General features: G+C 42.6%; 5 protein-coding genes across 6 annotated transcripts; 2 read left to right on the top strand and 3 right to left on the bottom strand.

Annotated features, from left to right (window-relative positions):
- The first annotated feature begins 1,492 nt into the window (after positions 1-1,492).
- On the top strand, positions 1,493-3,052 carry LOC133144569 (uncharacterized). Of its 2 annotated transcripts, none has more exons than XM_061267372.1 (2): positions 1,493-1,848; positions 2,164-3,052. In XM_061267372.1, the coding sequence occupies exon 2, from the start codon at positions 2,170-2,172 to the stop codon at positions 2,512-2,514; it is 345 nt and encodes a 114-aa protein (XP_061123356.1). In that variant the 5' UTR covers positions 1,493-1,848; positions 2,164-2,169; the 3' UTR covers positions 2,515-3,052. The 2 variants fall into 2 exon arrangements, with proteins under 2 accessions (XP_061123356.1, XP_061123357.1); XM_061267373.1 differs by having other exon boundaries at positions 1,848-1,949.
- A 739-nt stretch (positions 3,053-3,791) lies between these two features.
- wipf3 (WAS/WASL interacting protein family member 3) lies at positions 3,792-7,132 on the top strand. The gene is made up of 8 exons (XM_061267511.1): positions 3,792-4,103; positions 4,790-4,878; positions 5,123-5,255; positions 5,350-5,493; positions 5,579-6,229; positions 6,340-6,477; positions 6,635-6,736; positions 6,830-7,132. The coding sequence occupies exons 2-8, from the start codon at positions 4,804-4,806 to the stop codon at positions 6,868-6,870; spliced, it is 1,284 nt and encodes a 427-aa protein (XP_061123495.1). The 5' UTR covers positions 3,792-4,103; positions 4,790-4,803; the 3' UTR covers positions 6,871-7,132.
- A 119-nt stretch (positions 7,133-7,251) lies between these two features.
- Positions 7,252-8,604, bottom strand: LOC133144647 (peptidyl-prolyl cis-trans isomerase FKBP14-like). The gene is made up of 4 exons (XM_061267512.1): positions 8,275-8,604; positions 8,033-8,193; positions 7,838-7,965; positions 7,252-7,704 (listed from the first exon to the last, which is right to left on the bottom strand). Exons 1-4 carry the CDS (start codon positions 8,466-8,468, stop codon positions 7,540-7,542), a joined length of 648 nt encoding a protein of 215 aa, XP_061123496.1. The 5' UTR covers positions 8,469-8,604; the 3' UTR covers positions 7,252-7,539.
- A 73-nt stretch (positions 8,605-8,677) lies between these two features.
- wu:fc38h03 (acetylcholinesterase collagenic tail peptide) lies at positions 8,678-12,914 on the bottom strand. Its single transcript, XM_061267510.1, has 17 exons — positions 12,185-12,914; positions 11,996-12,108; positions 11,832-11,942; positions 11,722-11,766; positions 11,621-11,647; positions 10,982-11,053; positions 10,844-10,906; positions 10,759-10,785; positions 10,634-10,678; positions 10,522-10,557; positions 10,372-10,452; positions 10,205-10,301; positions 9,998-10,137; positions 9,804-9,923; positions 9,614-9,743; positions 9,411-9,513; positions 8,678-9,330 (listed from the first exon to the last, which is right to left on the bottom strand). The coding sequence occupies exons 1-17, from the start codon at positions 12,324-12,326 to the stop codon at positions 9,261-9,263; spliced, it is 1,422 nt and encodes a 473-aa protein (XP_061123494.1). The 5' UTR covers positions 12,327-12,914; the 3' UTR covers positions 8,678-9,260.
- A 139-nt stretch (positions 12,915-13,053) lies between these two features.
- On the bottom strand, positions 13,054-14,133 carry LOC133144648 (cytochrome c iso-1/iso-2-like). The gene is made up of 3 exons (XM_061267513.1): positions 14,007-14,133; positions 13,618-13,793; positions 13,054-13,398 (listed from the first exon to the last, which is right to left on the bottom strand). The coding sequence occupies exons 2-3, from the start codon at positions 13,784-13,786 to the stop codon at positions 13,247-13,249; spliced, it is 321 nt and encodes a 106-aa protein (XP_061123497.1). The 5' UTR covers positions 13,787-13,793; positions 14,007-14,133; the 3' UTR covers positions 13,054-13,246.
- Between the last annotated feature and the right edge of the window lie 185 nt (positions 14,134-14,318).

Here is a 14,318-nt window from a genome sequence, read left to right as displayed (position 1 = left end):
CTCGCACACCTCGGCTCAACCTGTTGTTCACTTCAGGTGTATCGTTTTGACAGTAACAAACTTGGCAAATGGGCACTATGATTAAGATTTATTTACATGTTCAGTGACAGACAAAGAGCCCAGACAGCTGTGCCATTCATTGAAGTGAACATTCATTGGAGAATTTATTACAATATACAGAAAATGGCCTTATGATAAACTAGTTCAAGTTTATTTATAAGGCCCTAAATTACAAAAGAGGCTCAAAGTAGTATGGAAGATGAAAGAGAAGCTACAGGCCAGAAAATTCTGATGTTGAATCATAAGAATACATAATAATTTATGATAATTGGTCATACATAAAAAAAACATGCAAACAACCGGCTGACGGCCAGTCCCGTGTGTCTTGCCCAAAGTGAGCTAGCTAACCCGCACTATAGAAAATGGAAGAATGGATTACTGTGGATTTTGGTTTGTTCCATCAACACTCATCAGAGTGAGTCACTTGCATTATCTGTTTGCAGTAGACCTTAAGAAGTATACTTTACGTCGGAATAAAAAAAACGGATTCTTCCCAACGCCTGTCTAAATTGTGCATGTTGACACCACCCATCACGCACTAACCCTGCAGACACACATTGACTCATGGACGCTCTAGAACAGACACACACACCCTCAAATTAGAAGCCAGTTCTTGGACATGTTGCTATTCTTAGCACATGAAGAGTCCCCCTTCCCCCCCTCCATCCCTCCTATTATGTATCAACACATAACTTTACTTAAAGAGATGCCTCTTTATTTTTGCAGTGTAGTATGTTTATTGCTGCATTATCCATCAGTCCAGTTCAAAGCATGCATTCTCCAAGGTTGCAATTATTCTTGACGATATGATAAAAAAGAATAATTGGAAATACTAGATGATTTTGACTACAGGAAATTTGCTTTCTGCTTTCAGTCGTGCAAATCCTGTGTATCTTGTTAAAAAAAAAAAAAAAACCTGCAACCTGTGCACATTTTACTTCAGACTATTTTTTATCTGGCACCTCGGCCCTTAATAACCGTGTGAAATTAAACGTCACCTTGACATTTAATTGTTTGAAACCACAGTGTCCCTTAAGGGTTAAAAAAAAAAAAAAGACAAAATCAAAAATACATAAATGAAAAAGAAACACCCTCCTGTACTTTTACTGTCTGAATGCACACTGGCTTTTATTCGTTGTGTTATCTATTTATTTATTATTTATTGTTACTCTTATTTATTGTTTGTGCCTTCTTGTTTTTTATATTGCGTTGTTTACTTGTGTGTCTATTGTGTAATATGTCTTGTCACCGTGGGATAGGGAAGCAGACTTTGACTTTGACTTTGATGACTTTAAGGACAAAGGATTCCTTTTTGTTTTAATCCGTCACTGATATAGACGTAGTTCTCCCGTGGAGTGAGTTTCCCAGCAACGACAAACCCCGCCCACACAACACAGCAGTTTAACCTGTGTTGTGCTCCCGTGACCACTTTGGTGTGTCAGCCAATCAGGAGTGACTACAGGTGTGAGAGTTTCGGACGGAAACCTGCTGGTTCAGTCGGCAGAAAGAGACAGCTCATATGTGTTGTTTCATACGAACATTTTGGAGCAATTATCAAGGAAGGGATTCAGACATTTGACTGGAATAACCGAGGTGGGGCACGACATTTTCGCCGGCCAGGTAAGAGAGGAGGCACGGCGGCCGACTGGAGCGTGACACCTCTCCAGTTTCAATTGGAGAATTCCTGTCACAGTTGTTTGAAGGCAGTGGCTTTAAAATAGATCACAATCAAGAGTTTCATCGTGATTTGGATCATCACAAGCTCAGCCAGCTCTTGCTTTTCCTCAGGTGAGTTTATTTTGCATTGAGTCCACATGTGAATCACGGTTTGTTCTTTACTCGCAACTCATTAAACCAGTTTTACCGAGAAGGCTTTACAAGATGCGGAGGTGGGAAATCCAGAAATTGTGACCTAACTAGTCAGTGTAATTGTAGTTTTGTTATTTACAAGTTAAATCCAGTCAGATCTCTAGCATTTAAACTGAAACGGATTCATTGAATGTCAAAAACGGCTTTATTTGTCAAAATTTCAAATGGAAAAATCCATAAACAAGGAATTTTTGGTAAATAATTGTCTGACTAAAGAAAGTTTCCTCTGCACAGACCAAGATGACAGAGAAGGCAAAATGGTGGAGGGCCTTCCTGCCAAAGAAGAAGGCAGGTGGCAAGGAGGCAGGTTCCCCTAACTCGTACGGACCGGACTTTGACCCTTTTGCACAAGAAAAGTCCAAGAGCACCACTGAGCAGTCTCCGTCCCAACAAGAGTGCACCAACGGCTCCCGCATCTTCAGCGACGAGACCTACGACGACTCCCACATGGAGTCCCTGTTCAACGAGCAGACTTGCCGCAGAAATATGAACGTATCCCGCTCGGGACGCTTTAAGGTGAAGAGCAGGGCGCGCATAGCCCTTCCCGAGACAGATAAAGGCACGGGGAACGTGGCGTCGACCTAAGACGACATATGAGATCGATAGCGATGGAAGGTATAAAAGTGACTTTACAAAGATGAGAAGGAAAAGGCTTCCTTCCCTTGAGGTGTACAGAAGCTTCTGTAGGTTGGTTGCGATGGTGACGAGGAAGGTGACAAAAAGCAGAGAGGTCCGAAAGGTCACGGGAAAAAAAAAAAAAGGTTTGTTTTGATAGCCAGCCCATCAAGTGAGATTGTGTGGTGTCCACTTTATGTAACATTTTAACATGCCTGTGTAATAATGACATTTAATATATGCAAATGAAGGACTTCTATGAAAATGCTTTTGTGAAACAATTGGAAGGTTTGTGAAACTGTAAATGGTTAGGAGAGTAACTAAATTGAATTTAGGATTTATGTTTGTATTTTTAAATGAAGGATCAGTCCAGGAAGTCTTAAGATTTTTGAGCAGAGCTGTGGCTAAACGGCACAGATGTTTGACGTTTGTTTTTATGGTACACTGTGTTTAGATCACCTGTGAATATTGAAATGAAGACATAAATTAAAGCGTTGCTACCATTAAACATGTTCCATCCTTTTATTTGATGGTACTGCTCATCCTGTTGAGATTTGCAGGGACCAGCAGGATTTGGGATGACGACATGATGACGATGTGCTCCCTGCATGGAGGTCAGGTGAGTAAACCACAACATTGTCAGTGACACCTTTACAGCAATTCTATATGTCAAGGTAATTAAATTGCCTTCAAACTATTCCACAATGTCTGCCAAAGTGAGGTTTTAAGTCTTATTGTTTCCCTGATCAAGGGAGGAGCACGCAGCATACTTGTGTCACTTCACCATTTCACCGACAGGGGGTGCTGTTGCGCGTAAACTTAAGTTGCTTGACCTGCCAAGTCAATCAAATGGCACTGAGCCAAAATAAACGCAGATGCAAAATGATATCTCACTGTAATTAACTGCTTGGTAACTTTTAAGTGCCAGTAACCAACTGCATTGTGGATACCATGCTAAAAATAAAATTTAAAAAATCCAGTTTTGTAGAAGTCCTTGTCAAGTGTTGCATAGTAAAGTGACAACAGTGGAATATAAACACGGTTAAAGTTTCCCTTAAAATGGAACCAACAAAAAGAAAAATCCAACCATTGTTTTGCATTATGCAATTTGGATCATGTAAAATTTTTGTTACATAACGAGTCCCTGATTATTTTTTTCCGTATCATTTAATACCCAACCACAGTAGATCATTAGGTGTTAATTATTGCGATATTAAATCTAGTTGCGACTGGTAATATTTCCCCTCCTAGTGTTTCTTCCCAGTTATGTAGCGTCCTGCCCCTTTCTGCAATGTGTGATATTGCACCGCTAGACTTCTGCACACAGTGTGGAAGAACTACGACAGCAATCAATAGTCCACTGTTCAAGGCTGCATCGTGGACATTTGAGAAAAAAAAAGAAACTCAATCCCTTTCTTTTGAAAGTTTTTGCACGCCGTTTTGGTTAGTGAAAAACAACCCACCAGTTGGGTTAAAAATAAAACGATGAGGTCAGTTTGCTGCGCGCCTTCACGCTGAGGACTTTTTCAACACTAGCAGGTTCACTTCTGACTCTTAAGGTAGGACCAAGTTTATTTTTCTAACATGCTGTTTATGCTCATCAAATTATTTTAAAAGTCTCATTTGAAACACAATTTGAAACAAATTTAGCTAAACTGCACAATTACTTGTATAATGTATATTATAGTGTATTATTTTGTACAAATATATTTAATTGTAATTATATAAATATTGAGGTGTCTACCACCTGTTTGACAGCCAGCAGTGTGAAAAGTCCTCAGTGGCAGTGTTATGAAGATAGCTGACACACGATAGAAATAGTAACGGAGGAACAGCCTGCCGGTTGCATAGTGGACATAAGTTGTTTATTAAATTACCAGAGATGTGCAAATTCCTTATTGATAAGTCAGGGCAGTCATTGTTTGCCAATCAGGGAATTAAAAAAAATAAAAATAAAAGCCTTTAAAGAGCATGGGAGTCTGTTACCTCTCACACAACACACGCCATTGTTCCTCTTCCGACCTCCGCCATGGGGCATTGTGGGAAGACAGAGTGAAAAGTGCTAGGTGGGTGGGGGGGAATGTTTTGAACTTCTCCAGAGAGGATGGAGCGCTTTCTGTTTCCTGTTTTGCACTGCTGAAAGAGCTTCCTGTTCAGAGAATCGGGGAGAGGTCAGCTAAAGTGTTTAGCGTGCACAGTAGCAGCTTCTGGTGGCATTTTTTTTTTACAGCCGTCTCTTCTACAGGTGAAGCCTCTGTCATGCCGGTACCCCCGCCACCGCCGCCTCCTTTGGCGCCACCTCCTCCGCCACCCCCTAGTGTTGCACCACCACTGGTAAGAAAATATATCTTTTGGATTGTTGCTGTTAGTCCTATTGTCTTAATTCGACACCTAGAGGTTGTTTACATTATTAATGGAGGCCCAGTGTTACGTTTCAGCAGGTGGACAGCGACCGTATGATAACTAAGGTAATGTCGGTAGTCTTATTATAGAGTGAGGAACCATAGCTTAAAGGGGAAGTCAATACAAAAATAGTTACTTTGCTGGGAATTTATTTGAATATTTATTTGTGTCACAGTTTCCATTAGAGGCTCCTAAAGTCCAGTCTAGCGGAGGAGGTGGTAGGAGCGCCCTGTTAGCCGATATCCAGAAGGGAGCCAGACTGAAGAAAGTTACGCACGTTAATGACCGCAGTGCCCCTGTTGTGGATAGTAAGAGACACAACATTCATGCTTGCTTGATTTGTTATTAATTTTTGTCATTAGTTTCTCTAAATATGTATTGCATGTATGTTGCCGCTCCCAGAGCCAAAGGCTTCGGATGTGTCCAGCAATGTTGGTGCTGCTCATGGTCCATGTGGAGGTGCGCCATCCTTAGGTGGACTGTTTGCAGCGGGGTTTCCGACCCTAAGGCCGGTCGGGCAACGAGAGTCGGCAGGCAAGACGCCAGGTAGGTAGAATGAGCTTGTCGTCTATATTAGATTTCATTTTTGTTTTAAATGTGTCTGTTGAAAAGACTTTTGTGTGTGTTTGAGTGTCCCGCTCGAGCTCGTCGGCCTCCCTCAAGCCGCTGTGGAACACGCCCACTTTGGCGGACTTGATCGGCCCCCGTCCGCTCGCCGCCTCCTCCTCCGCCCCGCCCTCGCCAACTCATGCCAGCAAACATCTTGCTCCTCTCCCCGTGGTCGCTCCTGCTCCGCCGACACCCCCTGCCCCGCCCTCTGCTCCTCTTCCTCCTCCACCCCCGCCTCTGATCTTCCAGGACCGCCCTGCCAACAAGCCTCCACCTCTCCCCTCCTGCCCACCCCCATTTCACGGGACAAAGCCTACCTGGCTTCCCATCCAGCACTACCAACACACACCCAGCGCCAAACCTTTGACTCCTCCCCCTCCAACTTACAACCCCCCTTCTCTCCCTGGGGACCGCTCCTCTTGGTCCTTCTTCCCTCCACCGCTCCCTGTTGTCCACTCGGAACCTGCAAGGTTTCCCATCTTGCGTGATTCAAGCCCTCTCGGACCGCCACCTCCCCCTCTCCCAAGTTTTTACACCCCAAGCTTCCCATCCAATCTCCCGCCGCCCCCGCCTAGAATTCCAGCGGTGCCTTCCCCGGCGTTACGATTTCTACCCCCGTCATACCCCTGCAACGCTCCAACCAGACGACCGCCTGCTGTGCCGAGAAGTGCAGGTTGGTCAAGAACCGGAATGGAACAGGAGCTAGCAACATCGTATCCAATTTAAATGCATTTTTCATGTTAAAGCTCACGTTTCTGATGGCACACTCCTCCTTGTGAGCAGGTGTCAGTCGTCTAGCTCCTCCCCCAGCTCCTCCGGCACGTTCTCCCGCCACTGAGCTGTCCAGCCGCATTCCTCCCCCTCCGCCGCCACCTCCCCTACCCCCCTCCAGTGTCAGGAATGGACACCTGCACAGTCTGGGTGAGTGAACGACAAGATGGGGCCTCCTGTAAATCACAATGGCCTTAGAATCTTACGCACTCTTGTTTATAAGATGTGTAGTTCATTCATTTCAACAGGGGTGTGTAGACTTTTTATATGCACTTTATGTACTGCTCGATTTCTTCCCTTCATCCAGACGACTTTGAATCCAAATTCCAGTTCCACCCAATGGAAGATTTCCCTCCTCCAGATGAATTCAAACCTTTCCCACGTATCTACCCGAGCAAAGAAAACAGAGGTACAGTAGCACAGAAAAGTCCCCAGTGCTTTTATTATTTTCCCATTTCCAGTGTGTGATGTTTCCTTTGCACTCTCCATCTTTTCTTAACAGTAAACTCCACCCCCCATGGGATCAGGTCACACCTTAGATGAGCTTCATCCCACACAATTCCTGGATAAAAAGAGCCAGACACTTTTTGCATCGTGATTGTGAGTTAGCTTCGCCTCGGACTACAGTATGTGACCTCTGACCTTTTCTGGAGTGGAATGTTTTGAATGTGAGTGAGAGGAGGGCTCTCCCTACTCATCTTCAGTCTCAAGTGAATTTCTTCTGAGGCCTTTTTTGGATGTGGTTTGTTTGAAACGGTTCAAGCATTTCATTATCTGTACAGAAAATAAATAATTTCCGTTACAATTTGATGTCCACAGATTGATAGTTTAGCCTTATCTTTAATTAGGAAGTATTACTCGAGTTCTATTGTGATGTTGGACAACAGTGCCACCTCCTGGTCGTTTCTGGGTAACGCGATGAAATAACTTTTAAAGTCACTTTTATTGATCACATTGATTCTAAGAGACAATATACAAGTGCAACATCTTATTTTCTTGATAGAAAAATAAAAACAGACAACATCTATTATGTTACTATTTTTTCCCTTGCTGAAATGTAGAATGAAGCAAGCCATGCTGCATGTATTTTTCAAATATTTGTACATTTATAACAAAGTTAGACAATAATATAATATCCCTGCAGCAAAACCACATTTTGTGGTTTATGTGGGTCAATCAGAGCAAAGTTAATGTCCTTAAACCTGAGATACTTTAGAGTTCATCGTGTTTATACTTGTAAGTAAACTCCTTGGAGGATATCAAGCCATCTTTATTTTCATCTTCTTTGGCAAAAATGTCTTCCATCATATTCTCATGTAAGGTGTCGTTAGGAGGGTAGCCATTACGCTCAAACTCCTTCTTGAAGTATTGCTTTACCTGCCAAAACAAAACCAGGGCATAATACAGTTACAATACAGTGGCTTACAATAGGAAATAAACTTTTTAGGAATAAAATGGCTTCCTTGTATTGATTAGTGTGCAGTTGTTTGGAAGCTTTGAATATCTTCACCTCTGACTTGGAAAGCCTCCAGTCATCATTGAGGTCCATCTCCTGAAACGACTCATGCGACCTTGGGCCGTTTCTGATGTCAAGCAGCTCGATGATGAAGGTCAAGGTGCTGTCAGGGGGGATTTTACCTAAGTCAAAAAGAATGAGATCTAATCAGCAAGCTTGACATCACTTCAGGATAGTTGGTGACAGTACCTTTCCCTTCTTTCCCAAAGGCCAAAGCTGGAGGGATGATCAACTTTCTTTTCTCCCCTGCACACATGTTCTGCAGACCTTGATCCCAGCCCTTGATCGCTTCCCTGATACCTAATATAAACCACATTGCGTCTTTGTCACCCTGAGTAGGATCACCCCGACTGTAGAAACAAAAAAAACTCATGTCACCCATTTCCTGCAACAATTCAATAGATGTCAATCCTTGTATTGCGACTACCAACCTGTCATGAAATATGGTACCATTCTCGAAGAAGCCTTTATGGTGCACCAATAACATGTCTCCATACTTAGTTTTGCGATGACAGAGGAAAGGTTTGTGCAGGATTTCGATCGTGACCTCAGCCTCCGGCAGAGCTCCGCCGCAGACGGCGCTCAGCATGGAGGTGTAGAACCAGCTCAACACCGGTAGCAGCATGGCCAGTGTGGAAATACGTCAAAATTAAAATTCGGAACACGGGAGGAGAGAAGAGAGAATCCAATACTTCTACGTGGCAGTGATGTTCCGTGGTAAGCGCTGTAGCGGAAAGTGCGCGTCTGATTGGCTGCTTTCTCCGCCTCTAGCCCCGCCCACAGTTTACGTCATTAACCCTTACTATGCAATTTACAGTACCTCTGAAACATTGATTAGGGATTAATCATCCATTTATTAATATCAGACAGGCTATTAATTGTTGAACATTTAAAAAAGATTTGATGTTTGTATTTTGATTGAAAATTGACCTGGTTAATATGTAAAATGAACAGTATAGTTAATATGTATGGGTCATGCTACTGTATTGCTTTTTTTACGTTCTCATATATTAAGACATTTCTTTTAGAATGTAAACACTTTTGCTACAATATTTACTGGTTAAACACATTTCCATGCAATAACACAGCATGTCACCGTATATAAATATATGATTTCTAATATATTGCACATGTTGAAAGCATTCTTCATATTGTGGTAGCAATACTATAGACCTTTTCAAAAGGTGTTTTCTCTCATTATAAAAGATGCACCGCTTAGGTCCCTGAGGCCGACAAAATAATCGACAGCCCATCCGAAAGCTGACATCCGTCTGTTCTTCATCTCACGGCACAGAGCAGAGGGGAGTCCTCTTGGTGCTCTCGCAGTCCATCAAGTAATATCCAGGGGTCATGACTTCAAATGAAGTGGAATCCCCCTTGAATTAGGAGTTGCAACGTTAGCACCTTGTGTTTCTGTTCAGGTGAAATACTTGCAGACGGTGGAGTCAATGACGCAGGACTCGGTGCATCTGAGCTGGCCGAAGGATCTGTGGAAGAGGATATTGAGATATTGACAATAACAACGCTATGCTAATTTGCTATTCTGCACTCCGATCAATAATCTTACCCAGGTAGGTAGGACTTGCACGTCTGATAGCCAAAATCTTTTCCATCACACTCCTCCATGCCTTCATGTCGATAACCATCCCCACAATAAGCCCATTTGCAGTCTGGAGTCAGAACATAAGACGGTAAAAATGGGCAGAATAAAAAGAATGTTAAGATTTTTTTTTTTTGGTACTGGAAAGCAACTGTACGTATATGACTCACTCAGACAAGAATCAGTGACAATTTGATTCCCATCATCACATTCCTCTCCATCCTGGGGTTGCACTTTCCCATCCCCGCACACACCGACTCGATCTGGCACCTTCTCCGTGGACTGGAATTGCTGGAAAGGCTGGAAAAGAAACGTAATAGTGATTATTTAGCGTAGATTCAGATTGCAAATATGGCTCACCTGTATGGGTTTCCATCCATCTTTATCTCGAAAGTAAAGAGCCTTCTGATCTTTCCGGAATGCGATCGCCTGATCTAGATGTAAACGGCCCAGCTCCTCTTCGTTGCTCACCACAAATATCTAAACAGAAAAAAAAATAAATAAACAAGGTTGATAGGCGACAATCATGCTGTTTTTTGCTAATGTGGTTTTACGGCAGGGACTTGATTGGGGGTCTCCTCGGGTTTGTAGCTTCCAGAAGGAGCGTTGTTGGCGACAAGAAACGTGTCACACTCACAGCGACCAGATGGACCTGGAAGACCCTTCTCACCTTTTTCCCCTGCTAGATAAAGACCTGCAAGACGCACAGTTGTGGATTAGCACAAACGTTAGTGTATCGCTACTTGTTGCGTGACAGCTACCAGGGGCTGGTGGACCAGGTGGACCAGGGGGACCATTTGGACCTGGGGGTCCAGGTTTGCCCATAAGTCCTGAAGCTCCTGTTTGTCCATTTTCTCCCTAAAAAAAAGCAAATATTGGAGAAAGTATGTGTGTAGATAATGAAATCATACAAGTTGATACAAGTCACCTGTTTGCCTCTCTTCCCAGGTCGCCCTGTGGGTCCTCTTTTGCCTGGGACGCCTGGCTCTCCCTTTGGTCCTTGTTCACCCTGTGACAAGAGCAAGGTACAGGTGAATATTGAATCAAGTCAGCTGCTTTATTTGTTTTTATTTCTTACCTTCTGACCTAGCATCCCTGGCAAACCAGTCGTGCCCTAAACAATGTGTGACATGAATCATTTTCTCATCAATTGATAAATCGTCTATGCAAGGATTTTTTTTTTTTTTTACCTTATCGCCTTTTGATCCCGGTATTCCTGGGCTTCCAATGTCCCCCTTTTCACAACATTAAAAATGAATCAAGTTTCAAATATGATTAAAAAAAATGTTTTCAATGAATAGTTCAAAATGTCTACCTTCTCTCCCCTAAAACCAGGCATTCCCTAGAAGAGAAATGTAACAATGAAAAATGAAATCCAAAAAGACCACCGTGGTGCTCACCTTCATTCCTGGGGGTCCCCTCAATCCTGGTAGTCCCATGAGACCTGGGTCTCCCTTCTCACCCTGAAAACAAACCAACAAGCTTTATTTTACACAAGCTGTTATTTTTCAACATGATAAATCACAGTTGATACTTACCATGGGTCCCTGCGGACCAGGCCATCCTGGAAGTCCTTGTTTCCCTGGAAGACCTGGCGCTCCAGTACGGCCCTTTAAAAAATAAATGGCAGATTGTGTTCATAAATACCTGAAAATAACAGTTTGACCTTCTTAATCAGATACACCAGCTGACTGCGCTGGCTCTAAGGGCACCCCTGAGGTTTGTGGTGGACACTTTGTTGCCTCGTACATTACAAAGCATCCATGTGATGCCCGCTTTGGGGGGTCCCAAGGCTGCTGCCACGCCACGCGAGGCGAGGCGAGGCGAGCAGTGTGCGCTCATTTGGATGCTTGTCATTAAATGAACAGCAGTCTGTTGGGACACAGCGAACCTGCTGCTGCTGCTCCTCCTGCTGCTGCTGTGTGAGGTGATTTATCATTGGCTGAGAGTAAAAAGCACTTAGGGAGATTAAGGAGTGGAAGTGGATTGCTCAGCAGGACTGGAGTCCAGTACCAAGACTGTTGGATAATAAACAGGAAAGCATAGAAAGAAGTGAAAGAGAGATTTATAGTTCAGGAGGGTGAGAGAATGAGTTGGTGGATTTTTTGTGAGGACAACCAAACCCAGGATCATGAAAAGATGAGCTGATGACATATGGAAAATGAGTAGTGGCTCACCTTTGACCCTGGACGTCCAAGTTCTCCCTGACAAGGACAAAAGATTTTTTTTTTTATATATGATATTTTTTATATATGCATGAGGAAAACTGAAAATGCACCTTTTCCCCTTTTGGTCCTCTTATGCCAGGTAGTCCACTGTCGCCCTGAAAGATGACATGGCATTTATGTGCCGAGATTGACATCTGTCCATTTAATTCTGCCTTCCCACCTCTGGGCCACGAGGTCCCGCTGGGCCCGGAGGTCCAGCCGGGCAACCCGGATGTTCATTTTCCTGCTCCTCTCCTCGAAACACCGCCGGCGCTGACGTGCTCCCGTCGAGCTTCAAACAAGATGAAATAATTCCGTGCAAATATGTCGGTGTGTGACACTTACAGGTTTGCCGTGCTTCCAGAGCTGAGGCGGCGGTGGCGGGAAGAGTGGAGGAGGAGGCGGTGACGTCAGACAGCAGGGCTCAAACTTCATCGGCTTAGCCAGCAACCTCACCACTTGGAGGAAATATCAAGGTAATGTCACACACTCCAATTTGTGTCATCCACACACACACACGTTAGAACATTTTACCTGAGTGGGATGTCAAGAATCTATCCATGAAGGAGGGATGGGACATAGCCCACGTAGGACTCACGAGAATGTGGAAAGACACAGCAAATGTTACCAATTCCATTCTTAGAGTGGATTTGATCCTAAAATATAAATGACACATTTAGAAGCCATGATAACATCCTTTGGATCAAATTGCTATAAATGTCAATCATTTATCTTTTAAAGTTGGGTTAAAAAAAAAAAAAAGAAACATACTATGTGCATTAGAAAAACAAACGATTTATTGCATTTATTTTATTGCAAAAATGTCAAATCATCTTTTTAGCCTTCTCAAACTGTTGTGCATGAACACGTGTACAGAGACATGTGACATAAGCGTATTGCAGCTCTGCAGCAGATGCAAGCATGCAACCTGCACCAGGAATAAACTTGGATGCATTTACTAATCGCTAAGCACCCAGAACATTTAGAATGGTGCAAAATGAAAACGCAAGAGGCTGTCCCAAGTTGAGGGATAAAGATGCTGCTCACTGGTGTGCTATCTTTCATTTATCATCTTAAACAATCGCAATGTCATCATCTTGCTTACCGTCCACTGCAAACGGGAGACGCACCGCTTGCAGTTCCACCGAATAAGCTTGATATAAGCTTCTTGCTTATATAAATAATTGCAAAAAATAAAATTATTTCCAATAGAGGTCACTGCTGAGTGGAGTTTGGCAGAACGCAATCCTCGTGGCTCTGCAAACCCGACCCAAGTGCCACATTAGGGATGCGACTGTCAGTGATGTCAATTTGCTATGCGGCTGGTGGCTTAAACTGGGAGGTAGCACCATCTAGTGGAATGTTTAGGAGGTGCACGCCATAGCAATGAAACGACTGCACAGTATAATTCAAAGATTTTAATAGATATCATAATGTAGGTGCATCTCAATAAATTAAAATATGGTAAGAAAATTCAATTTAATTATTTAGAGGCAAGAAGTTAATTCATATAGAGATAATAAAATTCATACATGAACATATGCATTACACACAATAAGATGGAATTGAATAATATAATGAGAAATTGTTGTGTATCTATTTTGGTGAGGTGGCTTCCTTTAAATAGGCAATAATATCCTCCCTTTCCTTTTTCTTCCTGAGACCACTGAAGATCATCTTGGTACCGGGAATGTATTTTTTGGGGTTTTCAAGGTAGATCATCAGAGTCTCTTCACTCCATATGATACCTAAGGCAACAAACACAAGCATTAGTTTGCTTTTCTTTGCCTGTCCGGACCTGCAACTCTGAAGACAGTCACACTTGGGGGAAAACAAAACCAAAAGAAACAAATGACTCCTCCCTTTACACGTTAGCTATAAAAACAAAAACTGTCTACCTTCAAATAAGAACAACATAATAATAATAATAATAATAATAATAATAGGATCAATTCAGCGTCACATACCTTTCTCAACATTTGCCCGTGTATAAGAAAAGCCAGGAGCCTGTCCCGTCTTCCTGCCAATGAGACCCCACAGGTTTGGCCCCACTTTGTGTTTTCCACCTTCCTCCACAGTGTGACACTGGGAACATTTCAATGCAAATACCTTCTTCCCTTTCTCCACGTCTCCCATGGCCACACTAGAATGAAAGCGAATTAAACCAAGAACTTTTTACTTGATAGTACACAAGGTAGCAAACAACTGGGTAACAGGAAAAAAAACCTTAATAATTGCCATTACATGTATAAAAATAGGAACCAGTATATATATATATTGTGTATGTTTGTGTAAGAGCCACACAAAAGTTAAATAGAGAAAAATGTTTGATTCGGTAAAGAGTAAAAATCCTTACCTTTCTGTTTGTCAAGGTGTGTAGTCTCAAATTCTTAAACTTCTTGACAGACGAGGCACCACCCTTCTCAAGTGACAAGTTTTTTTTTCCCTTCGGGCTGATCTTATCCAACCACCCAAAAAAAAAAATCTCATATTTCAGGAAGGTGTGTCTGTCAAGCGTTTACATTAAATTACCAATAAAAATAATAATAATATTAATAATAAATATTATAATACTAATCATCATAATCATAACCATTTTACAATTTTACTATTTATTTACCAGGTAAATAAATTCAAGGCATTTCCGCATATTTGTGACGTCATGATT

This window comes from Syngnathus typhle, linkage group LG20 (assembly GCF_033458585.1).
Source record: "Syngnathus typhle isolate RoL2023-S1 ecotype Sweden linkage group LG20, RoL_Styp_1.0, whole genome shotgun sequence".
In the NCBI taxonomy this organism is placed as follows: domain Eukaryota; kingdom Metazoa; phylum Chordata; class Actinopteri; order Syngnathiformes; family Syngnathidae; genus Syngnathus; species Syngnathus typhle.
This window is presented reverse-complemented; position numbering and strand designations above follow the sequence as displayed.